Source organism: Mustela erminea, chromosome 2, assembly GCF_009829155.1.
Source record: "Mustela erminea isolate mMusErm1 chromosome 2, mMusErm1.Pri, whole genome shotgun sequence".
NCBI lineage: Eukaryota > Metazoa > Chordata > Mammalia > Carnivora > Mustelidae > Mustela > Mustela erminea.
Window position 1 is genome coordinate 76,904,975 of NC_045615.1, and position 27,307 is coordinate 76,932,281.

The 27,307-nt window shown below is 36.8% G+C and overlaps 1 protein-coding gene across 2 annotated transcripts in view; it reads right to left on the reverse strand.

The window, feature by feature from the left end:
- Positions 1-27,307, reverse strand: part of TNIP3 (TNFAIP3 interacting protein 3) — a 99,338-nt gene that overhangs the window by 62,180 nt on the left and 9,851 nt on the right. For both annotated transcript variants that reach the window (XM_032333310.1, XM_032333309.1), the window contains exon 2: positions 24,040-24,125. In XM_032333310.1, the coding sequence (XP_032189201.1) occupies positions 24,040-24,125 (86 nt within the window). The remainder of the gene's footprint in view (positions 1-24,039; positions 24,126-27,307) is intronic.

The following is a 27,307-nucleotide window of genomic DNA, read 5'->3' on the forward strand; positions in this document are numbered from 1 at the left end:
TAGCTTTTTATTTCACTTTAACATAGAATGATTTGAAGCGGAGGGCAATTATGAGTAGACAAATACAGGAAGACTTCTCGGTCCTCCCTGATCTCCCTAAAAGCAGAGCATGCATTTTCCTTTGTGACAGTGGCATAAATTTCACCCCTCTCCTCTACCAGGATGGGAAGAGAGACTTTTATCCACAGAAATGGAGAGCCAGCATGGAAATTAATCTGCATAAACATACTGACCGAAATGATCTTTATCATCCAACGGTCCCCCCATATATTTCCTATTCATTTCCCTACAATTTATCTTCCCTTGACGCTCACACCTCTTTCCTTTGTTAAGAAGTATCTATAGGCTCCCGAATCTAACTACTTCTTTAAGTTTCACCTGTTTTCTTGTGAACTCCTGTGCAAATAAAAACATTAGTATGTGTATATTACTTTTCTTTTGTTAAGCAGCCTTTGTCAGGTAAATTAGCAGACCCCGGATACTGAGCCTCAGAGGGTAGAGGTAAAGGTTGTCCTAGTGGATAGGGGATTATTTTGTGATTACACAGAAAAGTGTCCTTGGTTGTAGGAAATGCCAACTAAATCATCCAGGGGTAATTTATTTCTGAATGGCCCAGGAGTAAAAAGATCTTTGTACACTTAGAAATTTTTAGTTTGAAATTATTTCAAAGTAAAAAAGTACTTAAATATTAAACCTACAAAATAAAATCTGATTCGACACATAAATTATCTTATGCTCAATGTTGAAATCATTTTATAAAATGAAATTAGCATTTCATTATGCAGCAGACACTAAGACACAGGCCAATAAATCTTTGAGATTTGTGAAATTAGTGCAAACCAAAACAAAGCAAAGATGATTAAGTGTTTTGTAAAAGAATACAGAGGAAGAACATTTGTATGAATCATATTAGTTTGATGGTCTTTTCTAGCCATTTCAGAAAAACAAATGAGCTATTTTCACCATAGTATTTAAAACCCAGTTAGGAAAAAAACACACAAAATACCAAACAAAACCCCAAACTTTGAATGTCTTCACCTTTGCTCTGTAATAGCTGGCATTTCACCTCCCTGTGGACTTACAATACATATATTGGCTCTGTTGAACTCATATTGTGGAAGCTTACTTTTGGAAATGTGGGTTAGTGCTAAAATCCATACACACTAGAAAAAACAAAAGTCTTAGACATTTTTTTCTCATTTGATTCCACAAATATTTTCGTAAAATTTCTTTGTGTAAGGTCCATTAACCTTCAAAATCAACCAAGAGTGTCCTCATCATTTTGGATGCGTTTCATAAAGAAAGGAATGTGCATAAAAGGGGATTTTTTTTCCTTTCAATAATTATAATTTTTTTTTACACAAGGATGAGACCTTTGACATTGGAGAACATCACAGATGTTTATAATGAGGTTTTATCACTGTATTATTTGTATTTTTTTAAAGATTTTATTTATTTGATAGAGAGAGAGATCACAAGTAGGCAGAGAGGCAGGCAGAGAGAGAGGGGGAGGCAGGCTCTCTGATGAGTGGAGAGCCCATTGTGGGGCTCAATCCCAGGACCCTGAGATTATGACCTGAGCCGAAGGCAGAGGCTTAACCCACTGAGCCACCCAGGCGCCCCTATCACCATATTATTTTTAGATGCAAAAGCTCTAACACTATACAAACCTTATATAGTCATTTCTGAGTGTAGAGAATGGATTATTTATTTGTAGGTGAAATGGGGGAAAAAAAAAAACCAACCACTGGCTTTTCTTTGTTTTTACAAAATATCAAACCACTGAATTAAGAGTGAATTTTCAAGGGTCATGATTATGAAAGAAACCAGCAAAGCAAAATAATTTTATTATTTGGTATAAAATTACTTTTTGTTCTTAATACATCTTTACAAGATTGACATTAAAGCAATGCAGTATTTGTGTAAGTGCAACCACACACACACACACAATACTAGAATAGGAATTACTAAAATTGGGTAGGTCAGAATATATGGCAACCTAGTGAACCTCCCATATAACTGGTATTTCAGATATCCAGTGGAAAAAGGAGCATCTTCAAAGGCCAGATAGCATTCTGTAGTGAAAACAGGGACCAACAGGTGGGGAAGGTGACATTGTTTTGAGAAGTGATGAGAGGAGGGGTGGGAAACAGTAGCCTTCTCCTAAAGACAGGACATTCACCCTCACTCAGAGACACTTGTTGAAATACGACAAACATAGCCTGCCCATCCAGGCTAGTCATGTGGATGGCAGCATTTACTGAGCCCGGCACTGCACTGAACACTGTATGTGCTTTATCTCATTCAATCCAAAGTCCCTCTTGAGGTCGGAGCTGCCTCCCCATCTTACAGTTGAGGAAACTGAGGTTCCCAGAGATGAGATCATTTACCCTCTTAACTCTTGCATTCCACTGAGCAAGGAGTATGTGTTCACTGCCAAAGGTAAAGGATTAGAAAGACCATAGTGACACTGGTAAAGGTAGATCTTTTCAAAATTTGTTCCCCCACCCCCATAGCAAGTATCATTTGAAAGAAGAAGACACGTATAAAAGAAGGTTCACATGCAAGATTAGGTCCTGAAGAACTGAAAAATCAGGACTGGTACAGGAAATAGTTTTGTGTGGTTGACTATGTATGTCATGGAGATCATAACACAAAAAAATTAGATTCATAATTCCAGTGAGATTTGGAAAACCACTGAAATCATAAATATGCAGAGAAAAGAATTTAGTTTTGTAGATAAAAAAATTAATTGCTTAAAGATATATATTCATGCTAAATGTAAGTATGAATATATAACAATGTCAAGTCTCAAATATGCTGAATAAATAGGAATAACAAGTATTTAAATCTTTTGTAATAAATATTTTTACGATAATTATAAGAATACAACTTTAATGCAGAAAATTTGAATAAATATTTTCTTTAGATACACATACGTATTTTTAAAATTGGGGCTAAGGGTATATAAACTCTCATATTTTGCTTTTTCTGATTAATGTATCATTAGAGTACTAAAGGCCTTTCCTTTAGTAAAGACATCCATAGGCAGGAGAGGAATTCAATTTAAAATATTCAAGAATAAACATGAGCCAACTTGGCTTAAATTATGGAGCTTAATAAACGTTAATAAAATACAGTGTATTTAAACCCCAAAGACAGAAAAAAAACAGAAGAGAGTGAGACTATCAGGGCAATGTAAAAGCTGATGTATGGAGTGTTGAATCACTATATCGTACATCTGGAACTAAAAAAACACTGTATGTTAACTAACTGGAATTAAAATAAAAACTTAAAAAAATAAAAGAACAAGCAGGTGACTGTTCAGAGTTAAGAAACTTGGTTTTTGACTTTCCTGTTAAAGACTTTGGGTGTTTCTTAACACCTAAGTCCAAGCTCAAGCACATGTAGGATCTATTCTAAGTCTTATGACACAGCTACACATTAGAAAAAAAAAAAAAAAAGGGATTTACCCAAAGATTCTGAAGGAATTTGAGGGCAAATTTAGGAATCTTCCTCAAAATATGGTCGCCATCAAGAAAGAGATGTGAGGATTTCTAGTAATAATTTAATTAATATGAAGAGCCATATTAGAAAGTCAAAGGCCTTATCTGCGAGCAGTAGAATTTCATGATACAGATCCACTAGTATGAAAATTAATTTAAGTCATAGAAAGAAACATTTCCCTAAGGACAGATCTTGCTTCACTGAATAAACACACATGGGAAAACTTCACTAAGATTGCAAGTAGGCAAAAGCAATTTTAAAAATTGAGTAGCAATAAAAATATTTTGTCGTGTTTTTAAAAAGGGGTTCTAAAAAAGAACTGAAGGGTGTAGGTAATAGATATATTTCTGGTTCAGTATAAATATTTGGTTCCTCTTAAGGATCCAGGCTAGGAAAGATTTCAATGTTTTTGTTTGTTTTTTTGTTTTGGGGTGTTTTTTTTTGTAAGTTATAGGAAAGAAAAAGGAAGCAATGACAATGACATTTTTAAAACCTTTTCAAACCAAAATGCTAAAGGAAAAACAATAAACTACTGGAAAGATACTAAGTTTATGGGTAGCTATGAAAAGTGGTATATGACTTTCATTGTAAGGAACCGCATTCAGAGAAAACATAACCCAAAACGTATTGTTTGCTTATGAAATCATCCTCACAGCTTTACAGAGGTAAAAAAGCAAAATAAAAAGAGAATGATTAGATTTTATCATTCATCCATTCAGCAAATAATTATTGAACACCTACTATGTGCCAGATGCTCTTCTTGCTGATTGGCACATTATATCAATGAACAAAAAAGAAAAAGAAGGGGCACCTGGGTGGCTCAGTGGGTTAAGCCTCTGCCTTTGTCTCAGGTCATAGTCTCAGGGTTCTGGGATGGAGCCCTGCATCAGACACTCTGCTCTTTAGGGGGTCTGCTTCCCCACCTCCCCCTCTGCCTGCCTCTCTATTTGTGATCTCTCTTTCTCTGTCAAATAAATAAATAATCTTAAAAAAAAAAGAAAAGAAGAAGAAAATCTCTGCTGTTGTGGAGATTACATTCCAGAATTTCATAAAAATAACAATAATTACCTGACCTCCAAACAAATTTATAGTGAATTTGCTTAATAAACATGGCTCAGAAGATCCAGTGAGGACCAGGAATACCTATCGGAAGATTAATTACTTTCAAATAATTAAAATTTTAGTATACCTGTTTGAAAAACATAAGTAGTTTCAAGAAGAATGTTAACAAAATCATGGAATATGCTATGAGAACAACCCCTCTCAAAAGCAACTAAGGTCTGCACTAAGACCCTAGAGTTTACGTCATAAAATATACACAAAACTCTTAAGTATTTAAGTTTTTTAAATAAAAATGAAGAATTAGGGAGGTTCCTAAGAAAGATAATATCTTTAACCTGTAAAACTTTCCAAAAATTCTTTTGAAAACGGTACAGATCCTCTATGACAGCTAGAGACAAAACGTTGTAGAAAACCTGAGAGGGGATTTGGTGAAACGCTCCAAAAAAATAAAATACTCTGAGAACGCCAGGAAACACCACAGCAGCCCCAGGTGAAAGCACTGGGCAAGGATGAGGGCAAGGAGATAGACATTTCCAGCCAAAAGCAAAACAAAGAAAGAAAATCAAGAGACCCTGTGGAGGACAAGAAAACTGGGAAGAGCTCATGGGGATGGCCCCTTCCTCCCCACTCCATGCATAACCTCAGGGAACAGCCAGGGCAAGAGCTAGGAGGAGTTGAGTAAAATATTTGTGATAGCTATTGACAGCAGTTTTTATTTAAGAGTAAAAGAAGGTGAGCGGGAAGCCTTTGAGGAAAGAATGTTGCTCCCCTGTGCTGGCTGGGGAACCCACAGAACTCCACATGTCCTGGTCAGGAGCTAGTCTAGGCATCAAATGGATTAGAAAATGACACCGGCAACCATCGATTAAATGTTTCAACCCACGACAAGTTGAGAGCTGTGAGATTAAATTTATAACTGAACTGATTTTTATCTCCCCAATTCTCCCACACTCAGCTGGAATGGATGGTGTGTGCCAGACTGAGACGCCTTGAGAAGAATGTTTCAAGGGAAGGAAGCTAAGGGAACTCAATCCTTCTGAGGTGACTTTGGGGCAGGGAACTTGTCAGGGTCACTGACAGCGTGCATGGTTCTGGTTGCTGCATCAGAGCCCCGACTGAGGGGGCAGGGAAGGCTGGGATCTCCCTGGTTCTCCACTTGCCTCTCTAAGAGCTCTGCACTGGGCTGCTTATTCCCAGAAGGAGGAGCACCTGTTTCTCAATTACACGAAGGCACTCCATGGGCTGGTGGTGCCCAGGCAACCGTGTCCACTCTCCAAAACCACAGTCAGAGGCAGAGCCCTTACCTGGCAACACTGGGGTGACACTGGCATCTCTTCTGTTTGTATCTTGAGGCGTTGCAACCACTTTGCCTCAGCTCCTTTACTGGCCCCACATGGATACAGACGAGGGGAAGAACTTCCTCGTGCCAGTTCTCACCCAACAGGTAACACCGATCACACCTGAGAGTACCAAGCACTGGCGAAGGGTGACTAGGATGACTGCAGAAGAGTTTTTACAACAATGACATTATGAAAATTACAAATTCCCTTTGCATAATCTTAAATTAAGAATAGGACACTTTACAGTCCAAGATTTCTCAAAAACGTTATAGTAGGGCCCTCAGCAGGCTTTATTTAGACCCAATTTCTCAAAACTGTACCTAGTTAGAACTTGTCAGGCTGAGGGGATTTTCCACGCTTCTGAGCAACGTTTTTCATCTTTACACACAGTTTTGACAGTTGGCAGCTGCAGAGCCACTGGCGGTCTCTGGATGCATAAAGGGATCCCTGAGCACACATGCCCTGACCAGCAGGCTTCCAGCTCCCACGGCGCTTTTGGTAACCACCAGTGAACTGCCCATCTGAAAATTCCTTTGCCTATGACAGAACTCTAATTCAAAAAAGAGCTCTGGCTGACGCTCAGGGCATGGTTGATTTAATGACCAGGGAATTACTGCCAGCAAACAGGCACACTGGCTAGCCTTTCTTAAACAGATTTTGTGTGTGTGAGTGTGTGTTTGTTTGTTTTGTTTCTATTCCCTTAAGAGAGCTTTTTGTTTCTTTTCATCCATTGGATTTCTGGAACTCCAGTCTCGTAGGCCATTCCAAGTCCTCTGCTCAGACTCAAAAGAGAAAGCAGAACTGTACTGGAAAATCGTGTATCTTAGGTAGAACGAACCCAGAGGAGATTGTCACAAAGTGAAACTGTTCTTTGGATCTGCTAGGTGGGAGTGAAAGTAAAGGTCACTTTTTGGTAACAGACTCTGAATATTAGTAAAAGTGGAACTGTGTGTTGGGGAAAAGAGTAGGAGTTGAAGGTCAAGGGGGAAATTTGGTGGCTGTAGTAACTATGGTTAATTTATGAATGGACTCTAAGCTACGTCAGTGGATGCTTCAGATGAGCCTGAATGAGTAGGGGGCAAGAGAGGAAGTTTTGGGGTGTGAGGAAAGTCCAGAAAAGGTGCTAATCAAATGTTCCACAAAAGAGAACGACAGGGTAGCCATATTAATGCTTTATTTAGTGCTTGGAAAGGACCACAGGAGGCCCCACAAAAGAAACCATGCAAGATGGCGTGTGGTCACCGGCTTGCTTCTGACAGAACAGCAGGCTCCAGAGTAGAACATCTGGTTATTAGGTATTGTTTTCTGTCTCATGTGTTTAAAATTAATTTCTAAGCATTATTTTGCATGCTTCAGAAAACAAAACACCAAAGCAAAAACCCAAAACAAAATATCACTAGCTTTCTTAGAGGAAAATGTAGTTAATTGTTCCTTGTTATGATTTTTGCCTTAGGCGAATTTAGAGGTAGAATATTTATAAGTCTTCGGATAAGTCTATCACTGCTTCAGGCAATACATCTTTCTCCCTGCTGCTCGTGCAAGCCTATGTGGTCATGGAAAGAGCTCTGGACCCAGAATCGGAAGGCCTGGATTCCGGATGTACCTCTGCCCCTACCTACCTGTTATTTGGGCAAGTACTTAGCTTCTTCTTTGCTTAGTAACTAATGCATCTATTCATTTATTTAGTGGCCAGATACCAAGAAACTGCTATGTGCACGAGGATCTCATTTTCTTCATATGGGAATCAAAGGAAATATCCTAGATCAACTCAATGTTGAAAGCACATGGTTGATTTAAAAATGTCATCATTTTTCTTTTTGAGAATGTGGTATAATACGTAGATTTATTACATATTGATTAAAGTATTGGGCTACGCATTTTCAAGTAATACACTTTTTTTATTGGATATTTTTACACTATAAGAGTGCATGCATTTTAACAAGCAGACATTAGTGAAGACAAAAAGAAAAAGTTAATAATTTTTGTATCCTTCCCTGAGTTCGACCTTAGTTAATAATTAATATTAACACAAGTATTCCATGTTTTTTCCTAGGCTCATAACAAATGTAAGTGTATATGATATTTATTTATTAAATTTATGTATTTTCTTTCTTTCTTTTTTAAAATAATAATATACCTATATTACACATCATTGTGCTAATTATTTGGTTATTTTGTAGCACTTTGAAATTTTTTTTCAGGTTCATACATATAGTGTTAACCAATGATTTTTAATGGCCAAATATTACTTGAAAATTATAAATGGACCAAATTTATTTATTCATTTCCCTATAATGGAAAAGCTAGTTGTTTCTATTTTTTTTTTTTAATTTCACTAGAATCAATCTGTAATAGAAATATTTGTCTAGGGTTGCCTAGGTGGGTCAGTCAGTTAAGCTTCTGTCTTGGACTTGGGTCATAATCCTGGGGATCCTGGGATGAAGCCCCAAAGGCTTCCTGTTCAGTGGGAAGCCTGCTTTTCTCTTACCCTCTGCCCCACCACCTCCTTGTGCTTTCTCTTGAAGAAATAAATAAAATATTTTTTTTAAAAAAGAAGTGTTTGTCTAGGTATACTCTTATATACTGAACTTTTTTTATATAGATCTATCAAAGTTAGATTCTTGGGTCAAAGAGTATGAATATTCACACTTTTTTTTTTTTTTAAAGATTTTCATTATTTATTTGAAAGAGACAGACAAGCAGGGGGATAGAATCAGAGGGAGAGAGAGAAGCAGACTCCTCACGGAGCAGGGAGCCAGACACGGGGTTTAATCCCAGGACCTCGAGATAATGACCTGAGCAGATGCCTGACACTTAATCCCTGAATGTTCAAACTTTTAATAATGCTTCTTTAATAATTGGTTATAGTAATTTTCATTTATGTCATCTATGTGTAAGAATTCTTATTTTCATGCAATGAAGTCAGCTCTGTATGTATTAATATCTTTGCCGAAATGGATATCTCAGTGTTATTTTAATTTGTATTTTCCTAATTATCAGTGATGTTGATCATATTTCAATATGGTTATTATTTATTTGCTAGTTCTATTTTGTAATTGTTTTTTCTGGTTCTTGACTGACTTTCCTTATGTGTGTTTCTCCTTTCCCATCTGCACTAGTTCCTTGTTTAGTGCGCATTTTCACAGGTACAGGAGTTATAGAAAAAACACAAAGCAATATAAATGGGATTAGGACTATGGGTATTAGCTTGAGGAGGTAAGAATTGCACTTTTATATAGGTGATCAAAGGCAGGGCTCATTGAGAAGGGGACATTTGGGCAAGCCTTGCAGGAGGTGTGGGAGGGAGCCATGTAACTTACTGGGCAAAACAGTCATTTCCTGTCAAGGTAGCCAGTGTCAAGATTTTAAGGCTAGAGCTTGCCTGATATGTCCTACAAATAGCAAGGAGGAAGATATGACTGGAGTAGAAGGAGCTAGCAGGGGTCTGTAGCTCATAATACTAGAAATAAAAGCTCAAAGAGGGCTTGTGTGGTGAGCATTAAAAAGACATGGCTTTTTCCTGGTGAGCCTAACAATGTCGAATATCTATGTTGTACACCTGAAACTAATGTAACATTGTGGGTCAACTACACTTCAACTAAAGAAAAAGAGTCTTGGCTTTTATTCTGAGATGAGGTTTTTTAGCAAAGGGGTGAAATGATGTGATTTATTTTGAAAAGATCCCTTGGTTGCTGGGTTTAAGGAGGTAAGGGAAAAGGCACAAACCCATTTAGAAAATAATTGCGGTGATCCAGATAGAGGCGCTAATGGTTTGAACAGCGTGTTAATGGGGAAGTGGAGAGAAAAGGTTGGATTCTGGGTGTAATTTGAATTTAACCAGTAGGACAGGAAAGGAGAAGGGGAAGAGAGACAGAGAATAAGCAACCAAAAAAATGGAGTTGCCCTTTATTGAGAGACGGAAGACTGAGGGAGGAGCAAATTTGGGATACTTACAGAAGGAGGGTTTTTTGTTTTTGTTTTTTTTTGAGCCTCTTATTTCAGGTATCTTTTAGACATCTCTACAAAGACATTTCTGTAGATATGTTGAGTAAGCAAATGAATAAGACTTGACCAAATTTAATCCTCACCTTAACACCGTAAGGAAGTTGTGGTTATTGCCTGATTTGCAGGTAAGTTAAGTGTAATCATGTTTGACTTTTTTCTTAAAGATAATAATGCAAATTATTCATTATTGTCAGAACATTTTATTGTAGACACATGACTGAGTATTTTGATCTTTTAAATACAAATTTATTTAAAGGTGTTGAAATATGAGGCTTGGACCTATTCTAGGTTTTTTCTTATACGAAGCCCCTGAGCTACAGAACTGTTTAATTTTGTATTTATGGGGTTGCCTCTTGACATTTTGACTCACAGTACAAATAGATTTAAGTATTGACTCCAAAGGGCAAAGAGCTAAGAACAAAACAAGGTGGTCAGGTAGAGGAAAATCTTGTTGGAAAAGAACAGTCATGGAGGGTATATTAGTGAGAATATCTTTGTGTATGTGGTCTGGGTTTTTTTTTTTTTCCTCTTTTTTAGCATCGTTAACTACTGACAATTGAAAAATGACCCTGAATGTTCAGACATGTGTTCAAAAGTATAAAGAAAAACAAGCACAATATGAATAAAAAACAATGGTCAATGATGTATTTTAATCTAGAATATAAAGAAGATATTAGAGTCCGATCATTACAAAGCAAGAACTTCTAAAAATCACAAAGAGCAATTTATAAGTCTCAGAAAAATCAGAAAATTTAATTAAGGTTAAATCTACTGAAGTTTGGTAGAAACCAGGATACACCAATACATGATTCATGATAGTTAGATGTCCATGGCTTAAGCAACTAATTCTATGTAAGTGCTATATTCCTTTAAATCTTCCTCTTTACACTATTTCGTAAGTCAGGTAATTTTTAAGTGTTTTATTTAACTGCTCTGAGTTAAGATATTAGTCAATGAAAACAACAACAATCATGCAGTTTCTTTCTTTTTTTTTAAGATTTTATTTATTTATTTGACAAAGAGAGACACAGTTAGAGAGGGAACACAAGCAGGGAGGGTGGAAGAGGGAGGCACAGGCTTCCCACTGAGCAGGGAGCCTGATGTGGGGCTTGATCCCAGGACGCTGGGATCATGACCTGAACCGAAGGCAGAAGCTTAGAGACTGAGCCACCCAGGTGCCCCAAACATGCAGATTTGGGGCATAGTTTACCACCCAGAGTAAAGGAACAAAAAATGGGTGTCATCTAATAAAATATATACTTGGTCTTGGGGTGCCTGTATGGTTCAGTCGGTTAAGCAGCAGTCCATTAAGTCCACAAACAGCTCAGGTCATGATCCTAGGGTCCTGGGAGGGAACCCCACATCAGGGTCCCTGCTCAGTGGGGAGTCTGTTTTTCCCTCTCCCTATGCCCCTCCCCCTGCTTTGCTCTCTCTCTCTTTCTCTTTCTTTTTCAAATAAATAAAGTCTTGAGATATATATATATCTCAAGACAACAAACAAACAACAACAACAACAAAAATATATATATATATTTTGGTTTTTGTCCCTTGTTCTTGGCAGAACCCCTAACACCCTTGGAATTTCCTGAGTGATGAGAGTGTCTTATTAATCAATCGGAGCTCCTTCTGGCCACACTTAATTTATGTTAATGAGGTGACTCAGGGTGGGACTCTTAGAGAGCTTCAGTCTGGTGTCCCAGGGAGGGCATACCTCCCCATACCTTACCTATGTGTCTCTTCCTTTTGGCTGTTCCTGAGTTTTATGCTTTATAATAACGCAGTAAATGTATTTAAAATATTTGCTTGAGTCCTGTGAGCCATTATAATGAATTATTGAACCTGAGGAGGGAATTATAGAACCCCCAAATTTATAGCTGGTCAGTCAGAAGCAGAGGTGGCCCCTGGAGCTTGTGACTGAAGTTCAAAGTAGGCTCAGTTTTGCAGTACTAAACCACTAACTTGTGGCATCTGTGCTAACTCAAGGGAGCTGGTGTCAGAATTGAATTGAATTGCCAAATACCCAGTTGGCTTTGGAAAATCTGGTGTGCAAAAACCACTCATTTGCTATTGGAAAGAAAGATGTCACAATGGGTATAAATAATGCTTATAATAACCCAAAATTCTATATAATGATAGAAAGATTAATGAGCCCAGAGGAGATAAGTCTCCAGATTAGTCATATAAATTCAGATCAATAAAGTTATGACAAATCTCACACATACTTATTTCTATCTCTGAGTCGCCATAAAATAACTGCAGAAGAATCAGGATCCTCTATTCTTTGATCCCAAGTGGGGTGAGATAAATAGCAGTTAATCATTTTGTTAGGTGGTTTTTATTTACTCCCTCAACAAATATGTATTAAAGTTTATTACGGGCCAAGAACTGCCTTAGATGTTTCTTATAATACATTTGTTATTGTAAGAGATAAGCCAGTAACAAATTTTCATATTACATATAACTATACCTAATCTTACATGACTGCTTCTAAGATAACTACTGAAATTTGAAAATATTTCTAAGCAAAGTTAGAAATATACCATAGCCTAATTTGGTTGCCAATTGGTTGTTTTAAATAAATCTGCATGGCAATTGAATGCTTACTATGTGTCAGAAGCTCTATATGTATTATCTTTTTTAATCCTCAGAACTATGATTATCCCCATTGGGAAGATGAGAAAATGAAAATTTTAGAGAGATTAAGTAATTTACTTAAAATGTGAGATTCGAACTCAGGCAGTCTGACTCAAGAAACCACATTCTTAACCACAATACAGTTTTTAAATGGTGAGATTGAAATAGTGGATGCCCTTTACTTGTCAGTATATAAGAACTTCTGCTCTCAAGTTTGCACAAAGAGATAGGTGTGAGTGACCCTGGGCCATTGATGATAAGGGGTTTCACCATCTCCTAATAAATTACACCATATAATAATTAAACAAAGATTACCACTATATAGAGATGAAATAATTCCTTAGAAATGTTCTAATTTCTAATAGTCTTGAACTGAGCTAGGTTTGGTAATCGTAGGATTGCTACTAAAAGTTATTATGGTTCTCTAAGGAATACAAATTACCTGGACTTCTAAATACCTATTATATATTAGCAGCTGCTAATCCAAATTGCTCCACACATACTCCCAATTCCTTACAGATCAGCAAAATGGGGAATAAAATCCATAACAAGCACCTGCAGCATAAATAAGTATCTTAGGTTGCTCGGGCTTCCATAACAAAATACTGCAGATTGGGTTACTTAAACAGGAGAAACGTATTTCTCACCATTCTGGAGTCTGGAAAGCCAAGGTCTCTTTAACAGTGGCAACCTTGGGAAGGCATGACGGAGGAGGGGAGGATGAGAAAAGCCCTGTGGAATTTGGTGGTGAAAGGATATAAGTAAACAAGCTGTGGAATTGAACCCCATGGAAATAAAATCAGAATATACATCAACCAGGAATACACCAACTACCAAAGGAAAATCATTTATCTTTATCAGCAGAAGAGGGTTCTCTTGAACTAAGGAACCTAGTAATACACACTCAGCATATCTACAAAGAAACAACTCTTATCCTCAGTTCAGGGAAATGATTATAGGATGATGGGCAGTGCCCATTAAAAACTGAAAAAAAAAATAGAAAATGAGAATTAAAGGAGTTTAGCTGATGAAAATATTCTTTAATAAAAACAAACAGGAAACAGGAAAACTGCAATAAAACACATGCCTCAACAATTTAAACATCTCTAAATGAGTATTCATAGATGTAAAAGACAGCCTTAAATCATAAATTCAGAAAACTCAGGACAGAAGTGAACAAAAAGCACAATTTAAAATGAGATATGATTGGGGCTCCTAGTGGCTCAGTGGGTTAAAGCCTCTGCCTTCGGCTCAGGTCATGATCTCAGGGTCCTGGGTTCGAGCCCCACATCGGGATCTCTGCTCGGCAGGGAGCCTGCTTCCTCCCCTCTCTCTTTCTCTCTCTCTCTCTGCCTGCCTCTATGCTTACTGGTGATCTCTGTCTGTCAAATAAATAAATAAAAAATCTTAAAAAAAAATGAGATATGATCAAATTCAAGAAAGAAATTGAAGAAAAAGAAAAATAATTTCACCCATGAAGCCCAAAGTACAAAGTATCCTAGGGAGAATAGACATGTGCAAGTCTAATAAGAGATTTAGAGTAAGGGAACACAACTAAAATGAAAGGATCAGAAAGAAGTACTAGGTATAGAACAACAAAACAGATCATATATACATTGGATTTTCCTCAATAAGAAAAATAAAACAATGGAGTAGAACTACTATTAAAACTATAGCCAAAGAAAAAAATAAAATCTTAATATTATACCTTGGAAATTATAAGACAGAGTCTAGCAAAACTGTTTACTTTTAAAGAATTGGAAAAAATATGATTGGGGGAACAAAAAACCAAGAAACTTATGAAAGTTTCTTGACTGAAACATAACAAAAACATGACAAAAAGTGACTTTTTTTATTTAGGGAAGTATGAATAAAGAATTTTGTATCCAGCGAAACCGTTTTATATGTATCAAAACTAAAGGAAATCTTGGCAAATGGACTGTTGATGAGTATTAAAATAATAGATCTAAGAATGCATCCAGGATTCAAACAAAGGTAAGAACAAGTATGAAAAAGTCTTATGTAAATTGTGTGTGTTCTGACAAAGTAAAAGTAGCTGAAAAAAACTGGAGAAGAGAAAAAGTAGAAATTAGAATAAGTTCATTGATTGCTATAGATTATAGGTAGAAGTCAAATAATATCATTTAAGTCTAACAAATCATAGAAGCCTAATTAAGGGGAAAAAAAAGATAAAGGGAATTTAAAGAGTTATTAGCTAGTTAATCAACTACTAAAATCAAAATACAAGCTTTCCTAAATGCAAAAGTAAGTAATAAAAATTAGCAAAATCGACAGATTAAGAAGAGGAGGAAACAAAGTAAATCTAATATTAATACTGACATCAAGTAATAAGACAGAATTGAGAGCAAACATACTGGTAATATCAACAAATATAAATGGGATTATTTTGGCTATTTAATCAACAGGATTTTTAATGTGGCTTACAAAGCAAAACAAATCTTTGCTGAAGAACGGACACTCCAAAAACAAGTGATTCTGAGAGGCCAGAAGGAAAGGACTGGGCTAAGACATAGCAGACGAATGAAGGCAAGGAGAATGCTGGGTTTGAGATCAGTGAGGCAAAATTCAGACTCAAAGCATTAAATGAGACAAGTTAACACTCTATGAAACTAGTTGGAAGTGAGTACACTTGATAGTTCACCTATCTCTGGCCATTAATTTGAAAATGTCAGAAAACATTAAACCTCAGATGGTACCTAAACACTGGGCTCACTTATAAATATATATATATATAAAAATATATATGCATATATTTACAGAGAGAGCATGAGCAGGGGGAAATGCAGATGTGGAACAGAAGGGAGGAGGAAGAACTCTGAAGTCCACTCCACACTGAGCCCAGAGCCCAGTGCAGGGCTCGAACTCCAGACCCTGACATAATAACCTTGAGGTCATGACCTGAGCTGAAACGATGCTTAACTGACTCAGCCATCCAGGTTCCCCTATAAACTAATTCTTAAAATTGATCTTGAACATACTCTATTTCCCTAACAATCAGACAAGCATTATATCAATAAGGTAGATAGTACAGAGGTGCCTAGGTGGCTCAGTTGGTTAAGCAGCAGATTCTTGATTTCAGCTCAGATCATGATCTCAGGGTCCTGGGATGTTGCCCTGCGTCGGACTCCATGCTCAGTGGACGTCTGTTTCTCTCTCTGCCCCTCCCCCTGCTCATGCTCTCTCTCTTTCTCTCAAATAAATAAAATCTTAAAAAAAAAAAAAGGTAGATTATACATAACAATTAAACTCTTTTCTTGGAGCTCTGTTAATATCCCAACAAATGAATTCTTTAAACTACATTAACCCACAATGACAAGGAGAATTGGGAGAGGAGACACCAGTAGATGAGATTTTTCTCAATCAGTTTCTCGAAGAAGAAAAGCAGCAGTTGAAATTGCATTACTGGGATACAGGAAGTTAAAACCCATCTCTTTAAAGAGAGAAAGCCACCAGGAAGTAAGGACAATTTGCAACAAAGAGTCCTTGAGAGGCTAAGCTTTTGAAAGGAGTGAGGAAAAAGTTGAAAACAAGGGGATTGATTTGGTGTCTGATTTTGGAACATTTGAATCCCTGAGGTCTCTTCCCACGTGGACGTTTGCAGCCCGGCAACTGTCTTTAACATCCCTTGTGTGGCCAGAGGCTGATTCTTTTGGGAAGATAAAACCAAAGCCTCTGGATTCAGGGACAGAAGGCACAGAGGAGGACACGGAGGGGTGGGGGTGAGAGGCTGCACGAAAATCTACCGGGTCAACTGTAGTAGCCTGAGATCATTTCCCTCACTTTTGCTCTAAATACCTATTAACCAGTCATGTGTCCCAAGCCTACACATTTGGGAAAATCCTCACTAGAAAAACGGAATGGCCAAAAAAGAAGCAAAGATTGGAAATTCTGAGGTGGTAAGGAAAATTCCAGGTTGGAGAGCTGAATGGCATTCAAGAAGTGAGGGTGTTAGAAAAAACAGGGTCTGCTGGGATTTACTGTAGAGAAAATATCATAGGTAGGTTATTTGATTTAGTGAGGACATCTAGAAAGCCAACCAAGTCAAGTAGGAGAGAAACTTCTAACTGAAGAAAAAGATAATATACTTAGGGAAGAAATTTTGACCAGAGTAAGGTATTTGGTTCGACAGTGAATAATATTTGGAGCAATAACAGTACTGTAGAAGAAATCACTCTCTTTGTTCCTGCAGAGAAGGTAAACTGGTGTGTGTTATTTTTCTTGAGAGAATTGTGCAGCACATATCAAAAGCCTTAAGTTTTTCTAAATTTTCAGTCAATAATCCACTTTTAGGATTTTTAGGTTAAGTACCCAAAGGAGTGCCTGGGTGGCTCAATCAATTAAGCCTCAGACTCTCGATTTATTTGGCTCAGATTATGATCCCAAAGACCTTGAGATCAAGCCCCAGGTTGGGGCTCAGCAGGAGGTCTGCTTGAGATTCTCTCTCCCTCTGTCCCTCCCTCTGCTCTCTCTCTCCAAAAAAAAAAGAAAAAAAAAAAGGAATTTACTCAAAAAACCAAAAGTGAATGTACACAAAAATTTTAAATACAAATGTACTTGTTGTAGCATTTTTTTTTCCTGATAGTAAAAGACTGAGTTCAATCTAATGTCTCAAACAGAGAATAAATAAATAAATAAATATTGAAACATTATATAACTAGATATATTGAGATAAATATTTACTTGGGAAAATATTTATAATACACCTACTAAAAAGAGTTTCAAAACAACATTTGGCTATGGTCCTTTTTTTTTTTTTTTAATTTTATTTATTTGTTTGACAGAGAGAGAGAGACCACAAGTAGGCAGAGCAGCAGGCAAAGAGAGAGGGAGAAGCAGGCTCCCTGCTGAGCAGAGAGCCCAATCTGGGGCTCAATCCCAGGATCCTGAGATCATGACCTGAGCCGAAGGCAGAGGCTTAACCCACTGAGTTTAGGCACCCCTTTGGTCCTATTTTTAAAAGAAAAAAATGGAAAGACAGAGAGACATCTGTAAAATTCTATCAGTAGCTATTTGGGATAGTGGGTTTAAACCTAATTTTTCTTTTCTTTTTTTCTTTTTCCATCTGTATTTTAAACATGAAGACGTTTTGCATAAATACAGGAACTCTGAAAGTTGCCATACACAGAAAGAACTGACTTAGAGCTAATGTTTTAATGTTGTAATTAGAAAACAAAAACTAACTTCAAAAAGAAAGAGAAAGACAAGGAGGATAAGAAGATGGCATGGTGGCAGGTTAATTTGTAATGACCAGAAAATGCTTCTTCTTAGCATAAGAGTAGAGCAACCTTGCAGGCTAAATCAATCTCCACTGTATCCCCTCATTTTGCAAATGTTTTCAGGGCACGTACCATGTGCTATACATTGTGATCAGCTCTTTTCCTATACAAAGCAACTAACCATTCATCAGATAAGATATGGAAACCACTGGAAGAAACCAAGAATCACACACCAAAGCTTACTTTTCCATGTACCCTTTTAGCCTACTCCAAATTTAGATATAGATGTGAAAAGACTTTCCAAGCTGTGTAAAATAGTAAACAGATTTAAGTCTGATTATGAATAATAGCACCCCAACAGTGTCGTATTCCAGTATTTCAAGTATTAATAATGACAGGATAGGCTGTGAAACTTAAGTTTTGCTGCTAATATTTATGTTTCCTTTCTTGCTTGTGTTCTAATATAAAAGGTGATATGGTAAAAAGTAAAATGAAACATTTTTTTTAAAGGCAAAGCAAGCCAAATGGTTTCAATCTTAAAATAAGTTTTATTTTGGGGCACCTGGGTTGCTCAGTGGGTTAAGCAGCCGGCTCTTGATTTTTTGGCTCAGATCTCAGGGACCTGGGATCAAGCCCTGAGTAGGGCTCCACACTCAGTAGGGGGTCTGTTTGAGGATTCTTTCTCTCGCTTTCTCCCTCTGCCCCTCCCCATCTCAAATAAATAAATAAATCTTTAAAAAATATGTTTTATTTTGTTTTTTAATGTGCTGGTATTTTCTACAACAACGGAAAACACTGATCTGGTAATATAAAGAGAATAATGGAACTTATATGGTTAAAGCAATGGAAGTAATTGTTTTGAAAAGCAGATGTCCCTATCTTAGAAATATTTTCTGGATGTGAAATCTCTAGTCTAGTTGCCTTGGAAAATGAGGTGATGTGTGAAGTAAGTAATTGCAATCCTAACAGAGCAGTATATTCCGAATATAAAGCGACAGCCAGGCTACTGTATCAAAATAAAAATTAGTAAATGATATAAATGACTAAAAGTGGGGAATAAAAATTTATATCAAATTCTGCTCATAACTTGTCTACTCTCTAAAGTAAACCTATGTTTGAACAGACAGAGAGAGTTTTCAAAGTAGAAACCTACCAGAGGTTGAAAAAACCTGATTTGCTGAGGGCATTTAGGTTTTCAATTTATATTAAAGAATAAGAGAGAACCAACATAAAGTAAATTTTCCAAATTTGAGTTCCTTTATTTTTTTCATTATTTCATCACATAGTATATTTACGTGACTTCCTGTCCAAACAGCACAAAGAGAGTCGTGAATTTGTTATTTCCAAATTGCCCTGAAAACCAGAGTTTTGCTAATGCAGTATCTTCCATCATGTTATACAGCTCAAACTGTGTCAAGTTTGATCCATGGAAACTGACTGTACCACCTTAGAAGGATCTGTGGATTTAATTAGCACATTGGAGGAGATGCCTTGAGCTTAAATTCTGAAGCCTTTAGCAAAAAAGGCAACTCGAAGAGTTGGCACACACAGAAAAAGAAGACTAATATACAGCTCATTCAGCTAACTGCATGTTATTTGTGACCTGCTCAGCAAGCTCTGTCCCTCCACAGTTAATATCAGAGACATTTCTGTTGAGGTAAAAGCTGGCAGAGACAGCCTCTGAATACACAAATTTCATGCTGAGAGGCAGAAGCCGTCCTTCTCAGATAACTGATAAGTAGATTCTTTTTTTTTAAAATCTAATTTAACTTTTTTCTCAGTGTTCCAAAATTCATTGTTTATGCACCACACCCAGTGCTCCATGCAATTGTGCCCTCCTTAATACCCACCACCAGGTTCACCCAACCCCCCACTCCCTCCACTCCCAAACCCTCAATTTGTTTCTCAGAGTCCACAGTCTCTCGTGGTTTGTCTCGCCCTCCGATTTCCCCCAACTCCCTTCTCCTGTTCTTCTCCCAATGCCCTCTGTGTTACCCCCAACTCCCTTCTCCTGTTCTTCTCCCAATGCCCTCTATGTTATTTCTTATGCTCCACAAGTAAGTGAAGCCATGTGATAATTGACTTTCTCTGCTTGACTTATTTCACTCAGGAGATTCTTTGGGGAATTCTAATTTGGTGTTCTTTCCACCAGCATCTCCCCAGCACTTCTTAGCACATAGTAGGAATTTCTCAAGTGCTTGTTGCATTGAATCAAAGAGTTTATGCAGGCATAAAGTGTCAAAAACAGAACAGAAGACATACTATGTATATCTGTTTAGGGATTCTGTGAAAGCGAGGCCTCAGAAAATGAAAAGTCTGTTTTCATCCCGTGGGGGTTGTTTACATGGAAGAAGCTTTTCCTAAATGTGCTTTATAGAGTCTGGCTGAAAACACAAGTTTTCCAAAAGCCCCTTGTCTTAAATCTCTGTGAATTTATACATCTAATAAAAAATTAGTTTTATTTAATGTTACACATAAACACATAATTGAGATACTGTCCAGAAATCCAATATGACTTTGATGTTTACTAGTTTGAATATCTATAATTTATGAAAAACTGACAAATTTGTTTCATGAACTTTAATATTGAAACTACTTAAAGCATGACTAAGAATTAGCAAAATTTATGAGAAAAAAAATCATGATGACCTGTGATGTTCTGTGAGTCATTAAAAATACTCAACACTTCAAAATCATTTCTCTTCTACCTGATGAAACAATCTGAGGGGACAGAAAATAGTTTATGTCTCTCTGAGAAAGTAGATGGTACCACTAACCTCTCTTCAATGTGGACAGCAACTGTACAAGCGGTCTTTTGTTCTACCTTTCCAAAATAGTTTAATTCAGGGTCAGGTAAGAAGGAAGTTAAAAACAAAGAAGCCAAAAGAATTGTAAAAATGCTGATGATATCATGAAAGAGATCACTTTAGCTTTCTCTTACCAAATACACAGTCTTGCTCTAACAAAAACATCTGCCTGTCAGCCCATAAATGTCCCTGTACTTCTCTTCCCTTTATGAGCAAAAAATGGAGTTTTAAGGGACACTTAATAGCCAGCAGCTGTTTGGCTGCCAAATACTGCATCTGGAGGGGAGTATACTACTCATATGGTTAAAAAACAAAACAGAACAAAACAAAAAAAAGACCCCAAACCCCAGCAACTATTGCTTTATTTTTATTTTTATTATTTTTTTGGGGTTATTTGTTTTTTTTTAATCGAAAAGCTAACAGACTGGCTAGTTACATTTCCCCCCAAACCACAAATTTAGTAATAATTGAGTCTCTTTGCTTTATTTTCTTAAAGTACACCAATGTTTTGCATAATGGCATTTGAGTTCTCTGAACTTCACAGAAGCTCCTTAAGTGCATCTAAAACCTGTACATCGTGCTGGGAAGGCAATGAAAGACTGAGATTGTATTCAATCATGTTTAATAATAGGCTGAAAGAGTGCCATCATGAATAAGTTTAATATCAGGTAAAAGAGGCAATTCATGAGAATTTAACATTCATTTTATCCTTCTGAGATTACCCCTACATGAGGCTATAATGAATCATAGTAGTTTTCCTTGCTAAGTTATAACTTTCTGAACACATAATTCATTTTAAAAATACTCACATTTCTTAAAATAAACTTTAAGACAGACAAACATTTACCTTAGAAAAATTAAGATGAGGAGCTAGCATTATGAGAGTACTCCAACACAAAGATGCTTTGAGATCCTATTAAAGGGAGATAAAAAACTATAAAATACTGTATTTACTTTGATAATCCTTCCCTGGGATCCATAAAAACCTCTACTATTTACTTCTACTTTGCAAAGAAGTTTGATATGACATCCATAGTATCACCATGTAGTACTTGAAGAGATGGCAAATTTTACCCCTGGAGAGCCTAAAACAGTTCAATTAGAAGGGAGTCCAGTTAGGAAAGCAGAAGGGAACGATGACTCAGCATTTGCACTGCCGTTGCTGCCCTGTTGCTTCTCATCTCCCTTTTTCCTTCTTTCCTTCTCACCTCCCCTGAGACAGAGATGCAGCCTGCAGTATCTGCCTCATCCATTCACACTTCTTCTGGACCCTGAGTCATATACACCTTGAAAGGTTAACCTGAAAACTATCTCTTGAACATTTCAAATTATTGTTAAAGACCTACACCCCCTTTCTCTCAGAAATACACATTTTTTTTTTTTTTTTACTACTGAGAAAGAAATACGTTACTACTAAATTCTGCGTAATTTTCATCATTAGTAAATGGAGAGAATCTCAACATGCCTGTATATTGCAGGAGGAGGCAACAGAGTAAGACCCAGGAACCCATGGAGTCCTTCTAATTCTCCACATGAAGACAATGGTGTGGGGGGAGGGGAGGAGGTTAATCCCTACCTCTTCAGAGTGGATATACAGAAAATGCTAAGGATATACATATCTTCAAAACACAAGAACAATGGATTTGACTGCCTTCTTTCCGTCTCTTTCCCCTCCTTCTTTCTTTCTTTTCCTCACTTTTCTTCTTTCTCTTTTAAATTGGTAAAATATGGCAAACATGGACCTCTTCTATCAAAGGAGAGTAAGGTATCAGCTTTCCTAGAAATCACTCAACATTGTAGGTTGTATTCTATGCTTCTGTAATATCTATAGTATCTTAGAGTTGTCAGTATAATTGGTTAATCCCCAGAGTACTTCTGTGATGTACATTTTGTATTTTACTTACATTTGATAAAATTCTATATGAAATAGATCAGTGCTTATTGTGGACCTACGGTGGGTTATACTGTTGGGCTGTATGTTGAGTTCTTTCTCTTGAGATAGATTAAATCTTATCAGGGAAAGAAGACTGATACACACAGCACAGTTATAGAATAACAAAGAGTAGTACAAATTAAGATGCTAAACTTATACAGTTGAAGACTAACATGCTTGTTATAGACACTGGTTGAGAGGAATGGGAGGAATTGACATTTCCATATTTATTCAAGCTTCTAATCATCCTCCTTGCCAATTGTAAGCACTGTTGCCAGATTACCCTATTGTCAATGCCCTGTTCAAAATTCCCTCCCCTCATATGGGGTCATGATTCCCATACTGGAAGTACATATGGACCTCTCTTCTTGAGTAGCTTTTCACAGACCAAGAACCCTGAACATGTGTCTCCAGACCTACAGGTTATGAGAACACTAATTTGAGAAACACCGGCTTATGAACCTGAGTTTTATTATTTCTTTAACTTTAACTTGAAAGAAGTTTTGTCTTTATAGACAGAGAAACACTGCTCTACAGAATAAGTTGCCGGCTATTTAGTCTCTCACTCAAGATGTGTTTTGTATTACATGCCAGATGTGGAAGCCAGAATGAACTGCTTACTGGTCCCTACACAAGTCCTCATTTTCCTGTGAGGACATTTTTGTACACATTCTGCCTTGAGCCTGAAACACTTCTTCCTTCACTTTTTCATCTTTTTTCCCATCTTCTTTTGCTAGAAGTCAGGCCAGACAACTCCTTCTTCTGGCATCTTTTTATGGCCACAACTAGGATTCTCACCTTCCTCTGATTTCTCAGAGAAGTGTATATAGGCCTTACTTATGAGGCAAATGCTGAAGGTATAATATACTGAGGTATGTGTCTGGTTTTTCACTTCTGGACAGCAAGTAAGCTAGATGATAGGGTCAGTATCTGACTCATCTTCTGCAAGTAGCAAGCAAAATATCTTGCACCTAAACGGTGCCATATAAAAAGTCAAAGAAAAATCTATGTGGGTCAATGAATAGAAAGCTTGAGAAAATCTATAAAGGGTTGAGAGAATATGGAAAGTGCCCGAGGATGGGAATTTTTGGTGTAGTAAATTTCTCACCCTATCCCTCAGCTAAAGATTTAATAACTCAGGAGAGAAGATATCACGATCACTTCATGTTATTAATGAACTAGAGTTGTTTTCTAGGAGCTAATTTCTACTATTCAAGAGAAATTATCTTAAGGTCCAAACTTGCCATGGTAAATTTACCAAATACTTAAAAAAATAAACAAAAACCTCCATGACCTACTATAGATTCTTGCCCCCGAGAGAGCAACGAAAGAAAATATATTCAAGTAATCCACATTGTTATCCCCCCTCTTTTTCTTATCTACCCTATGTGGTTTGATCCGGTTAGGTTCTCATCCACTTTTGGTGGACTCATCAACTGTGTCTGACGGCAGAAGTGCTCAGTTAGAACATTATTATTATAGGCATATATCCTCTAAATCAAATGTCATATTACCTTTCAGAATCCTCCAGCTGATTGGTGAACATTACCAGTTTCTCTTCGTGTTTCTCATTTTTGTTTATGTGTCGTCCACATGGAATCTAAAAGAAAAAAAAATATGAAGGACGTGAGGCTTGGATGGGTCTCAAGGGAAGGTAACCATGTCAGTGACTAGAGAAGAAAACCACCTGTTAAATACATTTTTCATCAAAAGCCATGTTTTTATTCTCATGTCTTATTTTCAGCACTGCCAGTTATGAGAAAACAGACCACAAAGTCGCCTTCTGCCTAGTTTCAACCAAAGGTAAAACACTAGGTATAAACATAAAGACTCAGTCTTTCGGTTGTAGAAGAGTCTCATGACAGGGAGAAATTGTCCAGGAGCAAGTAAAAGAAAGCTGGACATTTCAACGGACGAGTCATAAATTGTTAAAATTGTCAGACTGACATGTTTGTAGTTCAATTAGCCACAGTCCAGGAATGAGTTTTCCAGAAGTCCTAATGACCCAAGGACACCAAGAACTTTCTTCTCAGAACACCATTCATTCTAGATTTTTCTCTAATGAAAGTTGGTAATTATTTCTATGATTTTCGGATAATAAGGGAACTGGTGATGTGACCATTAAAAGAGAAGAAGGAAGTAAAAAGAAAACTGTATGTAGGACACAGAATTTTTGAGATTTCCCATTTTTTTCCTATTAATTGCAGTGTAAGCACCCAACTTTGTTCAAACATTATATAGACTTCATAGTACCTCGTGGGGCTTATAGTAGATTCTTGAGATTGAAGCATTTGAAGACGTGTGTGTGTGTGTTAAAAGCCAATTCCTGCAGGCACTTAACACATTTTAAATGCATCTGGAAACCACTAATTGCTGTGATCCCATTAGAAAATGTAGGCAGTTCAGGTCTGCAAGAAACATGAAACCAGCTTGTCTGAGTTTTATGAGTTTCTATTTAATTGTAACAATAACCAAAAGAAAAAAAAAAAAGGGAGGAGAGGTTGTTTGTTAAAATGATCTTAAGATTTGTTTCAGCTATTGGCAAGCTGTCTGTACATAGTGTGGGAGGGTGGCTTTTTTATTTTGTTTTGTTTTCAGCTTGTGACAGCTGTTTAAAAGTCATCTGTTACCACCATGGTAGCCAGTTAGTAGATGAAAGCAAATGCCTTTCAGGACTGTTGTAGGAATTGGACCACCAACTAGTACAGCTATCTTTTAATTATGGAGTATTGCAAAAGTGCCCAGTTTCTTTATATGGCACTCTGGAATTATTACACAGTTCTGCAAATGCATTGAAAAGGCAGGCAAATGAGGTGCTACCTGACAAACTAACTTGCAGTAAGTGCTTATGCTGTAATTTCTGAAAGACTTTTTAAAAATGTATTTAATTAATTCACATAAATTTGTAGAAAAGTTTTAAAAAATGTCTTCAATGCCTTCATTATCCTTAAAGCTACTTTTAAAATAGTGATAATATCACAAAAGATCTGAAATGACACATGGAGTCCTGGAATGTGAGAGAATCATGGGATTGAGACCTTGGAGAATACTCTGAGTATTTTGGCACCATCATCTTACAAGAGAAAAAACCAGAAGCTAGAAGAGGACAAGTGATTTGGCTAAAAAATGGCTGATCTAGGATTAGATGTCAAGCCAATTGAACTCATAATCCGTGGTTTTCTACTGTTTTTTTTTTTTTTTTTAATATTCAAACATGATACAGACAAAATTTCAAGTTTGAAATAAGGGGAAGATATCATTTTAATAGTAAAATATTTTAAAAGTAACATACAAAAATTTTACATTATGAATGAAACTCATAAAAGTATACATCATTCTTTTTCTTTTTCTTTTTTTTTTTTTTTCAGAGAGACAGAGCACGTGTGCTTGAGCATGGGGATAGGTAGAGAGAGAAGGAGGGAGAGAATCTTAAGCAGGCTCCACGCTCATCACAGAGCCTGAGTCAGGGCTTGATCCCAGGAACCCCCGAGATCATGACCTGAGCTGAAATCAAGAGCTGAACACTTAACTGACTGAGCCAAGTGCTTCCCAAAACTCATAAAAGTATATTTCTTAGGTAAGGACTTTGTATCAATTGAATTAAGTAAACAACCCCAAAACAGCATGTGGAGAGGGAAATTTCCAGACTTAGAATTTTACAGTTTAAGATGCACAGATAAAACCTCTGAGGCAGTGGAAACACACAAGACTGATATCATAAGGTATTATTTTACTGAACATTGTATTTCCTTTCTAAATAGCCTTTTCATATGCTGAGATTTTATACTTGTTATTATTCTGTATAGAAGTCAAAATACCGAGTAGTGATAATCAGAAAAGCCAATAGCCAATAGCCAAAAGCCAATATTATAACTTCTAATATTTATCCTTTTTTATTGATAGAGATATTTTTCCAATGGAATGGCGACAAAGAAGACAATTAGTAAAGGACACTTGGCAGTTGAAAGACTTTTCTTTCAGGTGAAAACAAATAAAACAAGCCAACCCTAAGGACCCAGGGCGCTTCTTAATACCAGTGCCTCATTTGTTTTAATCACAGAGAAAATGAACAAATTCAGAAGTGTCTTAAGACTGAGCAAATATTCGTGTGCTTCTGAACTTTATCTTACTAATTACAGTTCAGGGTGACATGAAACTGTAACATAAGGAATTCTCCTCAAGTTCTCTCTTCAATAGTTCTTCACTGAGCAAAAGCACAAAATCAGTCTAAAAGGGAGGGAATGGATTTCCAAAATTTTTATTGGCTAGTGTGGAGACATGAAAATATGTAGGAACAAGGCTGCTACAACAAACTAGCAGACATTGAGTAAGAACTGCCAATTCCAGCAGTACATTGCATTTACCTTGGATTATGGTTCATTGATGTTTTATAAAATATGTAATTCAAACCTTTTATCTTGCTAACCATTTTAAGTATTTGAAACAGAATGGGACAACCAAGTTAACACAGAACGTGGTGGATTTTCATTATGGCAAATTGTACTTGAATACCAAACAGTAGAAAGATAAAGGGAAGATAGTGTACTTCACCCTTCTTAATTTTAAGATTTAGGATTCAAATCTTAACCAAAAGATTTGCAATTAAAACCATAGATGTTAGAGTACCTGACTGGCTGACAGCACCCTCTAAGGTAAAAGCAAACACATTTCTGTTTCCATCATTTGGTTACTTTCTTTTTCCTCTTCTTCTCCCCCTCCCTTACTCCTCTTTTTAAGGAGGGATTTTTTTCCCCCCCTGCTCAAGAAGCAGCTGTTGCTTTC